The sequence below is a fragment of the Apus apus genome, chromosome 2, assembly GCF_020740795.1.
Source record: "Apus apus isolate bApuApu2 chromosome 2, bApuApu2.pri.cur, whole genome shotgun sequence".
In the NCBI taxonomy this organism is placed as follows: Eukaryota; Metazoa; Chordata; class Aves; order Apodiformes; family Apodidae; genus Apus; species Apus apus.
Window position 1 is genome coordinate 20916901 of NC_067283.1, and position 19831 is coordinate 20936731.

Sequence of the window (19831 nt, forward strand, 5' to 3'; positions counted from 1 at the left end):
CAGCAGCATGGCTACAGTGCCTGGCCATCAGTCCATTTGTCAGAGTTGGAGGATAGGAAGAGAAGTAATTCTAAAATAAATGGTTAATTGAAATAAAACCAGGAATTTATTCTTCCAGCTTTATTTATCATCCAAGTTATTTTGTAGTTTGTTTATTCTTCTTTTTAGTCCTATGCCTTGTTCACATTCATGTGTTTCCTCCTGTTAGCCTGTCTCTTTATGGGAACTCAGACCATCAAACAATGTAACATCTCTGCATGCAAATTAAGCAACACTGGAGTATTATTATGTAAGACAGATCCTTTATTGATATATATTCGTTACTGATACAAAACATCCAAAGTCATAGAATATGACTGAATGTCTGCAGAGATTTATTTGTTTTGAAAAATCCAAGTTGAAGTCACAAAGGAAGGACAAGTACTTGCGTTTGACTTACCATGCTAGGCAAGGAAGATATTTGTGTGAAGAGTGTAAAATGAGACAATAATGGGTAAATGAGTGTTTAATTAACCACTTTATACAGTGCTGAGTCTTAGTTTTGAGACTATTTCTTGAAAAGCATAGAGCAACAGCTCTTAATCCGTACCAAAGGAATATTTGCTAATTTTAGTTCATTGTGTCTGTTAGGTTCATGTAACTTATTTTTAAGCTTAACCAGCTAGTTTGGCTGTGATGTCCTATTAGACAATGGTATGTTCATTTTTTTCTTTGTTGTCAGTAGAATCATTTTCATTGTCCTTTCTAGTTAGGATATGGCTGTATTCTACCAGTGTGCTGTGCTGTCTTGCCTCTCTCTCAGTCTCACATTGAATTTTGATCTTGAATAAGAAGTAAATCATCAAGCCCACTGCTGATAAAATGAGGAAGGCCAGAGTAAGCAAGATCCACATGTTCGTGTGACCATGTCGTTTGTCATTTTTTACATCTGTAAATAAATACAAAGCAAATAAAACTGGGTGTACATAAATAAATATGAAGAATTCTGAAAACTATTGGCCTAGTTTTCCCCTGATTACTAGGGTGTTAGTTAGCATCCCGTATTTTTGAAGGAAATGGAATATAACCTCAACATCTCCTGACCTTCTTCCACAGTTCTCTTGGGGCAAAGATAGGAGAGTGGGCAAAGAAGCTATGAATATTAAGGTATAGATATTATTGTATGGGTTTTTTAGGATAAGAGTTTCATTTTAAAAATATGTCAAAATACCCCTGTGTCAGTTCCCCTTATAGAACTTAACACATAGCAGAAGAAGCAAAGAGGAGGGGATCAGTTTACCAAAGCATTTAGTTATCCTGGGATGCCTGAAGTGTCTCAGAAGTACTGTCATATTATGCTGGAAATTAATTCAAGGGCAACTAAGTAAATTAAGCTCATATGACATGACATGACATGACGTAACGTAACATAACATAACATAGTATAATATAATATAATTAATATAATAAATACCAATTCATTTTTAAAAATCCCAATAATCTTCTCATGTTTCTGAAAATATTGGGAAGAAAAAAATAGGTCTTACCTTCCATGTCTGCAGCTTCTTTAGGAATTGCTGTCAAAGAGAAAGGCAAGCATTTAGTCAAATCAAGGAGTCACGCTTTCATCTTGACAGTTTCATGTTAGCAAAAGTTCTGGTTACCTGTGCAACAAGATTACCTCATCATTTCTCCTGGAAACACATTTGCTAAACTAGCAAGATGTGCTTGATTTTTAACCTGATACTCACTGTAATAAAACTGCAGTGTTTTGCATACCAAAGCCCTTTCTTGTATTTTTTTAATGCCCAATGAATCTCCAAGCACAGTTATTTTCTGACTATTCAAAATGGAATCTCTCTTCTTCCCTGATTAAAAAATCTTGCCCTTTCACTGGGTCTGCATGCCTGCAGATATTGGGAAATGCTTGATCATACCCTGAGGACATTTTGCAGTTTTCCTGTCCTGCATACAGGTTCTTTGAGACCTAGGAGATTTTCATTTACCCTAATTCATTTGTATCTATAATTGAATAAATAAGCTTGAGCTCTCTTATGCAGTTATTCCCAGTCATGCAAAGGGGGCGCCATCAGCAAGATAATTCTGTAGGTGTGCACTGGGTGATGGCCAGTGTCAGAGGAGATCATCCCCGTGGGCAGTGGGAGCCAAAGGCAGAGTCTTGGAGTGCAGGTTCTGGAGTAGGATGCTCCAGGAGCCAGGCTGCTGCTGCAGAAATACAGCAACACATTCAGCTCTGGCATGTTTGTTAGCACAGAGGAAACAACTGTGAAATTGCCCCTTGGACAGAGGCAGAGCTCACTGTAATGTGAGATTTGCTTGTGCTGACACCCCATTCTGCTGGAGAACCTGATGTCAGGAATATTCTCTGCACTTTGGCATTGCACTTCGAGGCCACTCGCAGTCTAACCTGACAAAGTATGTATTGAAACTGAGTTTCTGCTTTCTAGTATATTTGGTATCAAAGAGTTTGCTTTCTGTAGTGTCTATTTCTCTGACTAGCCAAAGAAATTCAGGAGTTGTCCTAGAGGACAACTACTATGAATGTGCACAGCTGCTTTCCCTTCCAGCTGCAATTTTGCTCTGGGAGGGGAAAGGACATAACCTCAGAAACATCCCAAGCCTCGGGCTTGTGCAACAGGGCAGGAAATCATAATTTTTGCAGAATTAACAGTTAAACTCAGAAATACCTCATGACTGCTTGGCTCACAATATTCTGATATTTCTGCTTCCTGACCAGAGCAGATGGTGCTAACCAAAACACTTCTACTATTTTCAAAGGTCACTATACATGCTCTGGATCATGCTTCTGTTCTGTCATTATTTAAATAGAATTGCTTCATCCATCTCTTACTAGAACACTATGTGTCATAGTACAGAAAGGGGAAGAAAAGCAAATTATTGATGCAACCCTTGTTCCATGGGAGGTGAATACCAACTCTAGCAGGAAAATAAGTGTGTATGCTTGAGGGGAGCAAAACTACAAGGGAGTTAAAAAAAATTCCAGAAAATTTTGATCATCTTCAATTATTAATTGAATACTGCAAGAAATTCTGAAGTTACAGAGCAATAAAAAATGAACATGAAAACAAACAAACAAGGATAACTCTATATATCTTTTTTTTTTTTTTTTGTCTGAATGCTGAAGGAGGTGATAAGCAAGACTGTAAAAACAACCTTATATGCCAGTCTTTCTGATGATGCTATTGTGCTCTTACTGCTGAAATAAACCCATGAAAATCAAGCGCAAATATTAAAGAAATCACTTACTCTTTGGTTTCTTACAAATAAAACCCTTTTGGGAAGAGCAAGGAAGGATACTCCAGTAGCCGGTGGATGTGGACAACTCCACGCAGTAATCAAGCAGGTCCCCGGAGGGCTGGCCTTCACCCCAGTTGACAAAGTCTAAGGCACTGTTGTCTTGCCACAGCAGCTGCCCTAATTTTGCAAATGTTAGTAACAATATTAATAGTTCCACATCAAAGATTATCACTAATATTAGTGAACATTATTACTTTACTTAGCCAAATAAAGCAATATTACTTTCTTTAAAAATTCTGTCGGTGGTTATTTTCTAATGCATTAATTTCTTTTGAGTCACTTCTTAAAAGCAATATAATTGCCTTTACAAATTATGATTTGCAGATTTTCCAATCATAATTTAGTTTTAATCTACACATCCCCATATATTTACCTAGGGTGCTAAAGTTTCAAACAAAAAAAAAATATAAAGTTAGACTTTTTTTTTAATTTCTCAATTATTATTTCAGCAGCAATCATAGAAAATCAAGCAACTTTGTTACTGTGCTGTTTAAACCTATGCTTAGTTAAAATTAAAACATTTCTTTTTTTAATAAACTGTGAAACAAAAATTTGAAGGATCAATGAGTTAATCTTAAAAAAAAAAAAAATCCTTTCTGACTGATTATGAATGGACACTAGTGTCATTTTCTTCCAGGTGCATGTTTCCATTGCACTCTCTTTCTGGTAGCTAGCAGCCTAATTTTCTCCATACAAAGAAGCTTGATGTTGTGGGCCCCAGCTAGATACCCACAACTCCCAAGCAGGCAGTCCCCAGCTGTGAGAAGATGAGACCCAGCTAAGACATGTTCCCCACTGGGGCACAGAGGGGCAAAGGCATTCTCACAGACTGAGCATAGGAGACATGTCCTCAGGGACTGCTGATGTCAGAGAGACTACACATCATTGGCTGTGGTCCTCTGTGAAGGTCCTTGATGACACTGAAACCATAAGCAGCTGTGCAAAATTATCATCAGTTACAACATTCCTGGATCATTCAAATTTAGAAATGAGACTCCATGATTGCCTCAGGTATGGGCAGCTGAAAAACATTATATCTGGCTTTCTTAAAGAACAATATCTTCTGTGTTGTGCCTCGCAAGATCTCAAGAGATTTCTTCCACCTCTCTGCACCTTTGCTACTGAACCAGATATAGACAAGATATTTGAACTGAGACAGTCCCTTATGCATCATCCCTTTGGCAGATCCATGCAACATCCAAGATCCCTAACTGACACCAAGCAAGTTTGCTTTCTACAACCTTTCCCACCTATTGGATAAAACCATCAACTTCCAAGAATGTATTGATTATGTGCAATCAATCTTTTTCTTTTTAACCAGCTTCTATGGCACTTCAATTAGTTCCTTAACAACAGTGCATCTTACACATATTTCTGCCCATTTAATGAAGCCTATTTTATTATTATTTATAGAAGTTAAAATAGTTACCATTTACATTTCTGTATATTCCTATCCAAAAGCCACTTGTCTTGCTTGTGTAGAAGTCTGCATGCTCTGCTAAAAAGTTTGATTCAGCCAGATCTTCCACAGAGGTCAGCATACCGCCTATAAGAAAACCAAGATGATTGGAGATGTTCCCTGCTATAGAAGTCAGTGGTCATTATAGCCTTTGATATAGGGTAAGGTTAGTAATAAAACTTCTCCTGCTGGTAAGGACTAAGCAAGGATTTAAATCAGAAAGTAACTTTGAGCTGCAGGGGAACATCACAGACTGTGAGTGATGAGAAATGAAAGAGGTGAAAGCACAGTGAAGATGTTGATTTTTAAACAACAGGCAAAATGCACATTATTTTCAAGTGTTTGGACAACATTTGTCATAGGTGTTATGGATGCTTATTTGTTCTTCATAGTTTGACAGAATGTTATGTAGTATGTGATATTGTACAGCAAACAAATTTGCAATTCAAACTGAAGGGTTAGTTTTTCTGACAAAGGTGGTGGAGGAAGACAGCTAAGAGGATCTAAAAAGGTATGAAACAGCAGGATCCATTTCTTTGGGGAAGTATAGTTCTTCCCTTTCACTGCCTTCCAAAGCATGGATGAAGAATCTGATGATTCAGCAGCACAGGTGGAAGAGGGCTTATGGTCTTGGTCAGGACCAGATGCTTCCAAGATTGAGGAGGGAAGCATTTGCCCTCCCCTGGCTCTGCAGGTGCCTGGGAACTCTGCTGATAACAGCAAGGACTTTCAGGCAGAACATGCAACCCATTTGGGACCACAAAACACATTTAAAAAATAGGTCTTTTTTATTATGATATTTACTCCTGCTTTTGTGGACAGAGAGGTGAAAAGGAAGGGATAAGGCCAGAAAGACCTTAATCCAATTTAAATTTTTACTAAAAAGATACATTTTGTAAATGAAGAAGTGTAACAAGAAACAAGCACATCTGGGGGGAAACAACAATGCCAAACAAACAAAAAAAAGAAAAAAACACATAACCCCCCCCAACAAACAAACAAAAAAAACAAACAAAAAACCAACCAAACAAAAAAAAAACCCAAAACCAACCAACCAAACAAACAAAAAAAAAAAAAGAAAAAAAACCAACACACACCAAGGAAAATGATCACCTTAATTTCAACATTACTGAAAAGCAAAAAGCCTCAGCAGTGAAAAATGATACATTTATTTCCTTTATTAAAATGTGCAGATTTTGCAGCATTAATTTCCATACTTCTTTTAAGATTGTGTTGGGTTTTTTTAAGTCAAAATTGAAATCCTGTCTTTGGGCAAAAGAAATAATTACCTGATTGAATGCATTGAGCCACAGACTGAGCCCAGCTCATTTCATTGGCATTGAAATTATAGCAGTAGCTTCCAAAAGGAATCCAAAATATGTGATCAGATTCAGGACATTTTCCAATATCCTGAGGGTGATCAGAAGGAAGTACATCTGGAAGAAATGAGATAGTATGGATGCTTTCACATAGTAGGGGTCGCAGTTCTTCAGACATGCAATCAAGATTTTTTTTTAAAAAAAACCTTTTCTTAGAGATACTTAAAATTTTTTTTGGCACACAGTGCATAAATTATCAGCGACTCTGTCAGGAGTGACAACAAGGAGCAGAACTGCTCAGGCACAGCTGAATGACTCATTGTGAACCTGAGCTCTTCTGTGTGAATCAAACTTGGACTCTCAACAGTGCTGGAGTGTTCTGGCATTTTTGTTCTAGTTTATTTTGTTATAACCAACAATTTTTTATAAATGAAAAATACAGTAAAAAGCAGAAAAATAAAAGCCACAAGATTCCTCAACCCTCAAGAGGTTCAAGTAGCAATTTGATTTGAAATGAAGTATCATCTAAATCATAGTTTATTGTGGAAATTTCTCATTTAATATTTTCCCCAAGATAATAATTCTTACATAAAATTTCTGAACAGCTTTAACTCTGGCAATGCATGGAATAATCTGAGGGTCTTTGAATATTTATGTAGGAGACTGTCATTTTCCTGCAAGCAAATAAATGAAACAGTAACACTGTCAGTACACGCATTTTTTAAATGAAAGTTGCAAACGAATTTATATGAAGCTCAGAGCGTGGCCTGGAAAATAAATTAAAGAAAAACTACTGAAAAATAGATTAAAAGAAACTCGGAATTTCCATCAGCTGTGTGTCACAAGGGCTAACAGTGGTTGCAAATTAGAAAGCAAAAAGGTAAGGTTAGCCTGTAGCATTTAATTTGTTGTATTCTGAAGTGACACTGATAGAATCACTGTGAAGTATGAACTTATTTTTGGGCCAGTAACAAATTCTTTTTTTCCCAGGTGCAATTCTTCCTCCTTCCTCAGTTTTTAGAATCTAGTAACAGTGATTCCGAAACCAGTGTATGAATGCTGCTTACATTGAAGGAACAAAATTTATTTTATACTCAGTGGACTTCATTGATTACAATCCTCCCCAAAAAATTCCTATCTGCAAAATATTTCATATTGTAATGTCAAAGTGGAATGTTTAGTACTCCCACAATCTCTAAGCATTGTCTGCCTGTGATGTAGGATAGGGCAGTTATCACCCCAGTCCAGTAAAATGGCAGTATTTTGGATGGTGAATGACAACTGCATCAAAATAAAACATTGTTCATGTAAAATAAAGGTATTAACCTTACATAATTTACAATATTATTCCCTAAATATGTACCTAGAAATCTGTATTTCACAGAAAGCATGATGAGCAAGGTTTCTACCATAAAACTGAAACTCAACACCATAGCTTACGCTCAGATTTTTTGCAGACAGGAAAATGCTTTTCATTGCAAGTTGCTGTTTTCCAGGTCCCACGGAGCTCTAGATAGACACAGGCTATTTGCTGGTTTGGTTCTCCATAGTCCCAATGAGAAAAAATTATTTTCCTTTTATCTGTCCATCTGTAATAGCCGTAAGTCTAAAATTGAAACAGACATTTGATATATTTTTTTCTACACTGTCATCTGCTGTTTCAGGTAAATTATTTATGCAAATGCACATTTTCACAGTGATTTATAAAGCTCAGTTTGTATATTTGTCCTCGTACTGTTAAAATATTAATTGAATCAGGACTCAACAACATAAAAGTAAGACACAACAGTATGCCTCCCATGCTAAAACACCCCATTAAGGTATTTTGAAGGCTAAATGGTGCTTCCCGAGTGCTGCTGGTGCTCAGACCCTTGTCGGACTACATTATGAGGTGGAATCACAGTCCCAGAAGAGTCAGGTCACCATGAGGAGCAACAGGACCACAGGAACATGAAACTTCTGGAAAGCTCAGGAGGAAGTAGGTGTCGGAGCTGACTGTCAAACAAGGACTCTAAACTCAAGTACAGCATCAGACCAAGATTGCTGCCCAAGGAATTGGAGGAACCACAAAGCTTCACTCCACAACAGCAGGGCAGCTTATTTATAAGGAACAGGAGAACATCTGGTGATGCAAACTTGATAGTAATAGGATTTCAGCTTCTCTCTAAACAACTGTAAAGACAACCAACTTTGGTATCAAGTGGACTTAAACACTATTATTTTGTTTTGAGTAGAGATGCCCTGTGGACTTATGCAAGTGGGAAGATTCATATCAGGGTTGGTGACTACCAATCGCATATATATTCTAAGACCAAGCAATTTGTCTGATAGGGAGAGGCATTGTTAGAATAATGGAAATACATATTGTTCAGCAACAATTTAATTGTCTCAGACAATGTAGCCTTCTAGGAGGCTCTATCAGAGTGCTGCTGCATCATTTAAACAGAAATGCTATTTTTACACATTTATTGTCAATTCTCCCTAGGGGTACTGACTTTCAGACATGTTTTCTATGTTATATATCAATGTGGGATCACAATTAGAAAAACAATCACTAGTTGAGAAAACTATTACTGATGAAACAGCTCTTTTTATTATCAAGGTAGTTTAGTCGGTTCAAAGAACAATGCAATAGCAACATGATATTGAAGTGCATTGAGCAAGTGTATACTCACTAGAGAAGCTGTAGCCCATTTTGACACTCAGTCAGAGCTAAGACTGATGCTCACTTGAGTGTTTTCTTACAGTTTTTGACTTGTACAGCTTTTATTATTTTTAATCTTTGGGACTTAGCAGGCATAACAAGGAGGGTGTTCAGAGGCACATCAGTCTTGTGAACCTTTCTGAACCAAAAGTAATGAAAAAGCTACAGCTGCCAATGATCACAAGGCAGTAGCCCTAATGATCGTGTTGGTCCCTTTGAGAAAGATTCACCACTCCTAAAAATGTTCTAAGAGTTAACCAGTTAACCAGTTAGTTTGACATAGGGGTCCATAAGATTTCCATAGAGTTAGGAAAGAGAAGCCCACATTGTGAGAGGTTCCCATCCTTCTCTGTGGCCTAATATGGAGTTTAATGATTTAAGATAAAAGAAGTTAAAAGAAGTGAATCCTGTCCACCAGTTCAAGGTTCCTATATCTGCTCATGCTACAATTCCCCCTGCTGATAGCAATGCAGTCACAGCATTTAACCACACCTATCAATTTATTAATCTTACCACATTGCTGTTGAGCCCAATCCATAATGCCTCTCCATATTGCACTGCCTGCAGCAGCAGGAATATATTACTGTAATAATCAAAAATGCTGGCAAGCTCTGAAGATTTCTCCTTGCAGGCTTTTCTTGCTTCCTCCCAACTCATTTTAGAAGGAATGATTGAATAGCTGCTGTTACCATAATGGATGAAATCAGAAGCCGGAGCAGTTGTGGAATGCCACAGTTCAGGCTCTGTAGGAAAGGGGTACAAATTAAAGAAGGGGAGAAAACAGTGCAAATTACTAGCTGCCTGAATAGCAGTATTACTTTTGAGCAACAGATGATTGTAGTATGGCAGCACCAGCAGCAAGTAAAAGGATTTCTCATTTAAAACACAAGAGACATATTTTAACAGTAACTTGGAATTATTTGTAACTATAGTGTAAATAGTGTATTCAGGGACTAGGAAGAGGCAGAGGACAAGCTGTCTGTATGTATAGACATACAGTGCACCAGATGAAAGGATGGGAATAGTGGTCCTATAGTGGTCCTCTCTCCAGGGCTCTCCAGGTTTCCTTCCAATAGTGTGGGTGAAATTCCTCCCAAGCACAAGCATGGTGCAGCATCTTTACATCACTTCAGTCTCAAAAGAGGGGTGAATTTCATCCTAAGCAAAGTTTGTAGATCTGCTGCTGCTTCTTTCCCATGTAAGATGAAGTGAAAAAGGAAACTGTATTTGTACCTTGAAATATACATGTGGAAGTGGAGGACAAAGACCTAGAGCTAGTGATGGGGACAGGAAAAAGGACAAAAACTGCCTTTGTGTTCAGTCAGTGTCAAGAATGCCCTGGCAATAGTTTTTGCCAGTGACACCCTTGTGCAACTTTCTGCACTTTGCACAGGACAGAGCTGTGAAGTATCTGGTCCAGTTGCGGCTTCTTCCTTTATTTTTACTTGCTGCTCAGCAGTTCCCTGTTTCTTTTCTGTGGACTCTGCAGTGTAGCTGTGCTCCGGATGTGTTCCACACCCTGAGGGTACACGAAGAAAACTAGAACTTTTGTCCTTCTGATTATTTCTGGTCTTATGGTACGAAAACATTGCTAGAGGCTGATGAACAAAATAAGCAGTTTAATTTATTTTAGTTAACCCCTCTGTGGAATATGTGTGAGGAGTTTGGTTTTTGGGGGGTTTGTTTTTGTTGTTGTTGTTGGTTGGTTGTGGGGTTTTTTTTGGGGGGCGGGTGAGATTTGGGGGTGAGGGTGGGGAAGCTGCTTTTAGTGCATTGTCTAGCTAGCTAACATACCTACGGTGGAGGTCAGTGCTGGATTTGTCTTTATGCTTTGCATTTGCATTTACAAAATAACCTGATTCAGATACCTGTGCTAACTGAGTAAAGCACAGATGGCTCAACATTTCTGTCAGTAAAGAAAAAAGGCATTTTGAAGCCATAGCTCTGCTAACTTGTTTTGGGCATTTGTCTCAGGGTCAGGCAAGTGAATAATCCTGCCTTCAAAGTGTCTGCTCACCATGTTCAGGTAACAGATTTGAGTGTAGATGTCTGCAAGGTAGGAGAAGTTGGCCTCAGTGAGTGTTGGAGGGTATGCTGGTAGAGCAGAGACTAAAGCAATTTTTTTTAAACATAATCCCTATCCCAGAGTGGGTTTTATGTCTAGCATTCCTCAGTTCGGGAAGTAGCCTTGCTTCCCTCACTCCCACTACTACCGGCACAGTTGGGCAGTTGCAACCAAGAACTCATTTAGTCAGATTGTTAAAGTAAATGTCTTCAAAAAAAGAAGATGAAAAGTAAAACTTACTGCTGCCCATCTGGCAAATATAGCTTTTGTTATGCTGGCAGTCAGTGTTTTCCCAGTACCCTGCTTTATCTGCAGATCTTGTTGCCATTGCAATACAGTCAGTCTAGGGAAAAATTAAAAAAGAAAATTGTAGCTAATGAAGTGAAAAATGTCCAGCAAAATAATAGAAATAGGTTTGAGGAGAACCAAGATAATAGCTTTCTTTTCTAGTTTTCTGGCTCTTATTTTCATCTAATGTTTCTTGGAAAATAAACTATTTTATATATATATAATATATATATACGATAAACTATTCTACATCTTAAGCAAATATACTTTTTTTGGTAATTACTGCAATAACTTTGTCAGTTTATTAAAATTACCTGGAGTGCACCAAAGCTATTTTAACTGTGTAGTTAATGGTAATCTGAACTGAATTTGTTGAACTCTCCTTTGGATTCAAGCTTTACAAGGAGAAACAATAAAACAATACAAAAATCTCAGTAGTAATACTGAATATTTTCAGTGTAATCTAGTAATTCTTTTTTCTGTTTACCTCTATTGTAATATATTTCCAGTCAACTCTCTTGTATTCATCTCTAAATGGGAATTTTGTTGCCCACTTTGAATAGTCAAAAACACTTCCATCTGTCCAAAGGTAGTTATTCTCAGTGGTAATATCATTCAGTCCAATCCATGTTTCATTGGAGACATCTTTTATGTGGAATGTGAGGAACGCTATTAAAAAAAAAAAAAAAAGGTTAGAGAGAGTAGCAGATTCAGTGTAAACCAAATTGCAATTAAAACAGTAATCAGCTTTTTAAAATACTGCAAATACTATGCTCAATACTGTTAGACTCTGAGTTAATGGTAAAAGAGAAAAAGTACAATGGGTAATTTAACCAAATCAGTTTGACTTCATTTTTTCTTAAAAAAAAGGAAAAGTTCTCTAGATAAAAATGATAAACACCTCTTGAAAATATTATAGAATTTAGGACTAGAAGGGTCTTCAATAGGATTAATCAGTCTTACCAAGATAGCATCAACTGCACATGTGTGATTTCTGGGGAATGTTGTTTTCCTTTCTGACTTGAATATCTGTGAGCATATAATTTCTATGAACTACTATTTATGTCATCTTCCAAGGCCATGGGGAATAGATTATTTTGTTCTCTCCACTTGTTGCTGTTGCCATAAGATGGGAAGTGTCAAAATATCTCACTCCAGCCTTCTCTCTGGATCAGGCAGCTCCAAGTCATCCTTCATAGGTTATGCTACTTAGACCTGAAGGCTAGTTCAGTTTTGTCATTAGGTGGTTAAATATGCTGGCTTCATACTTAGCACAAAAAAGTTTATATGTCCTACCTTGCACTTGTTCATCATGTATAGAGGCCAAATTCCCCCCGAATTCTATACAAGCACTTCTGGCAGAGTGCCAAGTCAGTCTTTCTTCTTCTCTGGCTCCAAATATTTTATAACACTGTGGGGAAAGTAAAAGATTACACAAAATTCCAGGTGTCAAAGAGTATTAAAACCATTGACTTGGAATAATTCTAGTGCCCAAATTCTAGTTTTAGTTCCTGCAAGTAGAGAGCAGCAGCTGGGGGATCTGCTGAAATGCAAATACTGTCAGCAAGCACGGAGACCAAGCTAACCGCAAGGATGTGTGTGCAGCCCTGTGGGATTTCCAGGGTTAGTGCTGGTCAAGAGCTGGCAACGACCAAAAGCTTTTAAGTAAATGAGTTGGTAGCTAAGGCAGATGGGTAGAGATTTCAGGTCACATTACTGAAAAGTAGAATCTTTGAGGGACTTAAACTGTTCCTGAGTGGGAACATAATTTGGAGCAGGCGTCTCAGCTACAGACTCAGAGCTGAAGCCTGAGCTGGTGTTGGCACTCAGCGTGAGCAGAAGAGCATCAGGAAGAAGTGCTCTTTTGTACCACATACTAGTATCCTTTGGGGATTTCTCCTGAATATCAGTGTATAAAAATTTTTTTGTGGTTGTGAACATTCCAAGGGACAGAGGACATGTTTTTAACTGGCATATGCTGCTTCTCCATTTTTATGCCCTTCAAATACATAAAAACTTTTCCTATTGATTGCACTGTGGGACTGATTTGTGGGTTTCATTTGCTCGATTTTTTTAAGGTTATATGGCCAGGTCTACTTTTTCTTCACTTAGCTAAAAACAATGCTTACTTGTTTTCTACATTTGATTTGCCATTTATTGCTGTTTGCTTTACTCATCTTAAGATCAGTTGTTGGGATAGTTGATTATGTATGGAAGGTATGAGCTTTCATTTTTTCATCTCAGGGTTACTCAAAATAAGGCATTTGCACTTACAGATAAGGATAATGACCAAAGGGCTGGAGCACCTCTGCTATGAAGGGAGTTGGGCCTATTCAGCCTCATGAAGAGAAGGCTCCAGGGAGACCTTCCAGTACCTGAAGGGGCCTAGAGGAAATCTGGGGACGGACCTATCACCAGTGAGGGCAGTGATAGGACAAGGGGTAATGGTTTTAAACTGAAAGAGGGTAGATTTAGGTTAGACATCAGGAAGAAATTCTTCACCATGAGGGTAGTAAGGCACAGGAATAGGTTACCTAGGGAGTTTGTTGATGTCACCTCCATGGAGGTATATAAAGCCAGGTTGGATGAAGCTTTGTGCAGCCTGGTCTAATGTGATGTGTCCCTGCTTATAACAGGGAGGCTGGAACCTGATGATCCTTAAGGTCCCTTCCAACCTTAACCATTCTATGATTCTATGATAACAAAACAATAAGTATGTCTAAAACAGAAAATTCTAGAAACTGTAAAAGTAACTATAGCTGAGGCCATTTGGGCATTTACAAAAACTGAGACTTAAAGCATTCAAATCTACATTTTCTTGACATTTAGATATGAACTTGACATATAAAGCAAGAGAATGTCTATAGTGAGATGAAAGAGATACCTGTTTTCTCTACCTATCGCACATCTGCTAAATATGGCTGAAATTTGTTACTGCACCTTATTCTTAAATAAAAGCCAAGTTTCAGGACATCCCCCCAAAGGCTGAGACACAGCAGGAGTAAATCCTGAGTAATTCGAATTGTGCCTTTCACAGATGAAGTTATTTTTCACAGCACAACTTATATCTTTCCAAAGGCCTGTAAATAAATGAAATACAGAGAATCACTGTCTGAAACTCTCATACCACCTTCACAGCAGTCAGCCCCAGACAGTATTCCCAAAGCACAAGTGAAACCTTCTGGAAGCAGGTGAAACAGTTCCCATGTACATTATTGGCCTATATTGCACTCCATTCTCTGCCATAAATTCATTTCTTAATTGTGGTGTTGTGGTTTTAAACCTCATACTTGTGATTGAAAATTGTTAATATTATTTTATTGCTTATTTATGGGGTAGCTTCACAGTTATATATGTAATAAATGTTTTAGTTTTTGATGCTAGATTTTCAACCAAATATTTCTTGTTGTTATTTTACTCACCAAAATCTTTGGACATTATGACACAGTTTTCATCATTATTCACAAAGTTGGGTTCATTTGGAGCCCAGGCAACGTAATTCACTGGGGTCTTATCCAGCCAGCTGAAAGAAACAAGCAGAGAGTTGTTACTAGGCAGGTATCTCCAGCATTTAGTTATAATATATTTTTACCTAAAAGGCTAAGTAAACCATTAACAGTGGCCAGAGAGCAAAGGCTCTACATGTACTAGAGAGGACATATCCATACCATTAATTCTTGTCTGTTTAGTATAAGGACATTCAAGCCATAGCAGCCCATTTTGCCATTTTGTCTGGGTAAACAACATCATACTCAAAGGGAAGGCTTCTAATGGTCCAGACAAGACTGAAATTCCAAGATTTCACCAGTGCCCAGACTTCCCTTTCATCCAAGAAAGATGTCCTGGAAGCTTTCTACAAGCAGATTCCTAAAACGGGTTCCCTACCATCATATTGCACACACTTCTTGCTTCCAGTTCACAGAACTTGAATCATTGGGATTAGCCTGATTAAACCCTTACACCCACCTGGGCTTTCTCTGGTCAGAGTTAATCTCATCCTAAGGTTGTTGTGTAAAGTAGATCCAGTGAATAATAACCTAAAACTAGCTGCTTTTCCTCACTACCTATGAAGGATTGCTTGGGTGTTTCACCCAGTTCTCTCAGTGTAAGACATTAAGTGTTATGAATCTTAGCTGTGAGCTTCCATTGGTTTTGATCTCCCAGATTTGGAAGGAAAAAACATTGCTCTGCTTAAATATAGAAGAACTTAACACTTCTGATCTGACACTCTGAAATTACCAGAATTTGTTGGCCATTACCAGTTTTCTGTTACTCACCTGAATTTCTGATCAAAGCTGACAACTAAGCCAATGAAATATGATTTCTCTCTGTGTTTTGTGTGAACCTAAAACAAAAGTAGTTAACAGCACTTAACAGTTCCTTAACATCAAGCAAAAATCTAAGCCAAATAATCCTTTTTCTTCTTCTTTCCCCCCCCTTCAGGATTTGAGCCTCAGGGAAGAACATTATTGGAATAACCCAGGTTTCAAGAAGGCAGCAGAGATATGTGGAACATACTGGAGTGAGGAACGCACTGGACAGGAAACCAGTAAGAGCTGTGCTGAACACTACATATCTCAGAAGAAATAAGTAACCTGGGCCTGAACTGTCCTTTGCTGCACCTTCAACATTTGCATGCCTTTTCCTCTGTCTACTGAAAGCAACAGCAATTTCTTTACAGCTCCTGAACAAATATATTATTATGTAAATAAGTAATTCAGGACAGTAGCTCAGGATTTTAGCCTAGCTAAAACCTGCTATTTTTATTTTAGCAGCTGCTCTGCATCAGAATTCAGTTATAACTAATAGAATTACTGCTTACATATTGCCAGAGAAATTGTCTTTTGCTTTCATGCTCAATGACAACAAGATCTGCAAAGTTCTTCTGACAAATTCTCCGTGCTTCTTCCATATGGACATGTTCTATGCTGAAATAGTACTGCTTATCTTCATGTATAACCCATCCATCACCAGTGGTTTGATATTCTGAAAGATAAAGAAGCATATATACTACAATCATATCTTATCTGTACTAATTCTGAAAACTATATGGTACGTTTTTTTGGTTGAAAGAGGTAAAAAATCTTACCAAGTTGGTAGTCGTGTGGTTCAGGTTTTAGCAGTGTACCTGTGAAATAAAAGATCATAATGAACAACATTCCAAACACATGCACACACACAAAATAAAACCAGAGAGTTTGGTTTTACATGGTTGCAAATGCTTTTACAATGAGAAAGAAATGGAAGTATGAGTGATCTAATGCATTTTCAAGATTTTAGAGCCAATACCACTGGATGAAATTTAAAAATATGTGAAACTTAGAAAAAAAATATTTAGTGAAAAATACACATCTTTAAAGCATACATACCTATCTGCAAAGCAGTTTATTAAATAATTCAGGATATGCAGTACATATGTTGTGGATGAAACTTATAGCAGTCTGAAAAATTATTTAGCATTTTTGCTTAGTATGTTATTAGTAATCTTTTGACATTTACGGGACTAGAGCCAAATGATATAATCCAGCCTATATATCCAGTTCTCAAGCTTACTTACATAGTATTAAGGTATTCTCAAGTACTAAAACTTAATGCTGGAATTTTGTTAACACCACACTTCATTTCTAGTGTCTAGATGTATTCCTCCTATCCTGATGTCTTGATTTTCACTAGCAAAGTCTGTTTTTAAAAGAGTCCTGGAGAGAGTCAAGAAATCCCAGTCAAGAATACTGGGATAGCCAGTATATATCAAGCCCCATTTTCTGATTGCAATATAGACCAGTAGGAAGCAATTAACTTCAGTGTTCTCAGAGCCAGCTATAACCCAGCTTTTATTTCGATGCCTGTTATTTGGTTCTTATTCCAGTTCTTCTGTGGTTTGATGGAAAGGAACAGATTATTAAACAAATTATAGGAAAAATTTAGATGAAAAATAAGCAAACAAATCAAAAAACAACTTGAATTTTTCTATTGAGACCTTTCAAATATTTTCTGAAGCAGTTTGGTCAGAATAGGACTAAAATTCTTCAAACATAGCCATGATGAATTTGCATACTTCATCTAATCTTGATTTTATTTTTTAATCCTAATGTACCTATAACAATTTTTGCTTTTTTAAACAATATAATATCTTAAGTAAATGTGTGTTAATTGACTATGAGGGAAGTAACAGCAGGAGAGCATTTCTCCTGTCATGGTGGTCATCATCTAATTTAGATTCACAATAGCAAGACCTAATTCTTTTATTTGTTATTGTTTTCCTTTGGAAAGATCATTTAGGATCAAGACAAACTGATCAGAGTATTTATGTCATGGTTTCTGAAGTCCCCCTGAGTAATCTCATCAAGACCAGAGAACCAAATCTGTAAAAGACAGAGTTCTCAACAAACCAGAAAGGGCTATACAAGATATACTGCTTTGAGCTGGTAAACAGAAGTCAGCATTATGATGGTGCATTTGTATGAATAATCTGCTCACAAGGAAACAGTGAATCTTCCTTTTCTATTGAGCAATTTCTCAATAGTAACACAGTGCCTTACTCGCTGTTTAAGAGTAGTGATTTGTTGGCAGAGTCATCCAACATTAGATATACTCAATGCTTTTTACGTAACTGCTTCTCCCTTCTCCTCCATATTTTGCCTCCTACTAGTTCCCTGTTTGCACTCAACTTTCTTTTCATTTCAATAAGCTTTTAAGAGGCTCCTGCTTGAGCTGAGATGTATACAAGTATTCAGTTTACAACCAAGAAGCATGGATATAAAAGTAGAACTAAGTAAGCAAAACAAGTTATTTCATTATTGGTGTTCACTTGGGGACTTCAGCCCATTTAGACTCAGTTTCCTGCTGGCAGACATCCTAATGCAGGTCCGTGTCATGCCCCAGCACCAGGGCCGGGAGGCTTGCCATTAGGTCTGGCCTGCAGGAGCCCTTCAGGCTACAGCAGCCTCTACTTATGATCTCTTTTTCAGAGTTGCCGGTTTCTATAGCAACTGATCCCTCTCTTGGGTTCCCATTATTTGTTTCAAAGTAGGAAGGAAAGTTTCTTTCTCTTTTGTACAGGTAACTCTAGTGTCCTGCATCTTTGGCTCTCCTAGGTGAACCTGAAGCAGATAAAAGAAGAGGGGAGGAGATAAAAGTGGAGGGGATAAGTACCTTTGCCTTGCAAATTTATTCATCCCATGGCAGAAGGAGATAAAGTCAGAGACAAAGTAATATAACATCTTTAACTTCCTGCCTCTGAGTACTATTGAAATACCTTGATTAATTCGTCTTCCATTATGTGTTGACTTCACTGCAACCAATTTTAAAATGAACAATTCCCTGTATCTTTCTTCTTTTCAATCTGTTCAAATTTGTTTCAATTGTTTTTGAACTTAGGTTTATTGCTCCAATTAAGTGGGGAATAGTCTTACCTTTTTTTGTTTCACAAATCCAATTAAGTAAATGTTCACAGCGCAAGTCATTCCAGCGCATCTGAGGCGATCTATTAAACATAACACAATGTTCACGTTCTTCATGATTGTTAGGTTCATCTTCATCCCAGTTCTCATAAGTTACCTGTGTTGGAAATACATCTCAATTAGTGTGTGACTAGAGCTGAGTGGAAGTAATTGAGACTGCCTTTGTAACATTATTTCAGGGTCTCTTCGTCTCAAGTACTTTGTTTATGGGATCCATAGGAGTCCAAATAGGTCTGAGAGGGCTGTAAGAGTCATGCTGATCAGCTCACTTTCCCCATCATCCCCAGAGAAGGTATAAAGATTAAACAGTGTGCAAAATCACGTCTGATGGAGGAAGAACTGATGGGCCGAAGCAGTCATGTTAATCTCGTTTTGTGAGAGGTGGACACATGACTTCTCTGTATTAACACACAGCGGTGCCCTGTCTGGGATGCTGCAAAGATCTAAGAGCATGGACTGTGGAAGATGGGATATAACATGGTACCAGGGATGAAACAGAGACAATTTTGTATTTTCATTAGTGTGTTAAGACAATGCCACCACTGAGCACTGCAGCCACTCAGCTGATGGATAAAGGGCTGCCATCCACCTGCCAAAGGTTTAAAGAGATCAGAAAAAAGGCATGAGTATAAAAATATATATATTTAAAAGGGTAGATAGTAAATTATTATCCAGTAAAGATGTACTCACAGGGGAGCCATCAATCCAGGCAAACCCTTCATCAGGATTCAAGAGAAACAAACCAATCCAGAAAGCCTGAGTGTTCAGACCTTTATCACTAGAAAAAATAAATTAAAAAAAAAAAAAAATAGAAAAAGCCACACATTGTAGATGCATGAGTGTAGAAAAAGAGGTCATGGTATAAACATGCCACTTTCTGTCCTGTATTGGGAGCTACTCCTGCCCTGTTGGCCCATAGCCAGGCTTACCACCTACACTGTCTGTCAAGACTTTGAGAGTGCTCTGCATTGGGACAAGACTTGTCACATTGGAATGTAAGTTAAAGGACAAGTGATGTAGCACAGGGCTAGCTCGGCCTCCCATCCTTGTGCTGCCACACAGCTCTTGACTGAAGGAAGAATTAATGGAAAGCAGTTTTAGTAAAAGTAAACCATAAATAGAGACCTATAATACAATTTAACTAATGAAAAATAGTGACTTTTTTTTTCAACTGCTTTGATTTGCTTCTTGGCCCTTCCTGTGTAGTTTAGTTAATAG

The 19831-nt window shown here is 37.7% G+C and overlaps 1 protein-coding gene across 2 annotated transcripts in view; it reads right to left on the reverse strand.

Annotated features, from left to right (window-relative positions):
• Positions 1 to 282: 282 nt before the first annotated feature.
• LOC127380496 (macrophage mannose receptor 1-like) overlaps positions 283 to 19831 on the reverse strand; it is a 62072-nt gene continuing 42523 nt past the window's right edge. The window contains exons 34-50 of one of the 2 annotated variants that reach the window (XM_051609505.1): positions 19304 to 19391; positions 18566 to 18710; positions 16243 to 16281; positions 15976 to 16139; positions 15431 to 15498; positions 14576 to 14676; positions 14094 to 14233; positions 12450 to 12564; positions 11641 to 11822; positions 11106 to 11208; positions 9314 to 9543; positions 7537 to 7702; positions 6067 to 6213; positions 4748 to 4864; positions 3268 to 3435; positions 1527 to 1556; positions 283 to 928 (exon numbers count right to left, since the gene is read on the reverse strand). In XM_051609505.1, coding sequence (XP_051465465.1) covers positions 684 to 928; positions 1527 to 1556; positions 3268 to 3435; positions 4748 to 4864; positions 6067 to 6213; positions 7537 to 7702; positions 9314 to 9543; positions 11106 to 11208; positions 11641 to 11822; positions 12450 to 12564; positions 14094 to 14233; positions 14576 to 14676; positions 15431 to 15498; positions 15976 to 16139; positions 16243 to 16281; positions 18566 to 18710; positions 19304 to 19391 — 2248 coding nt within the window. In that variant the 3' untranslated portion in view covers positions 283 to 683. Of the gene's footprint in view, positions 929 to 1526; positions 1557 to 3267; positions 3436 to 4747; positions 4865 to 6066; positions 6214 to 7536; positions 7703 to 9313; positions 9544 to 11105; positions 11209 to 11640; positions 11823 to 12449; positions 12565 to 14093; positions 14234 to 14575; positions 14677 to 15430; positions 15499 to 15975; positions 16140 to 16242; positions 16282 to 18565; positions 18711 to 19303; positions 19392 to 19831 lie in introns of those variants that run through there. The other variant, XM_051609506.1, reaches the window with a different exon arrangement.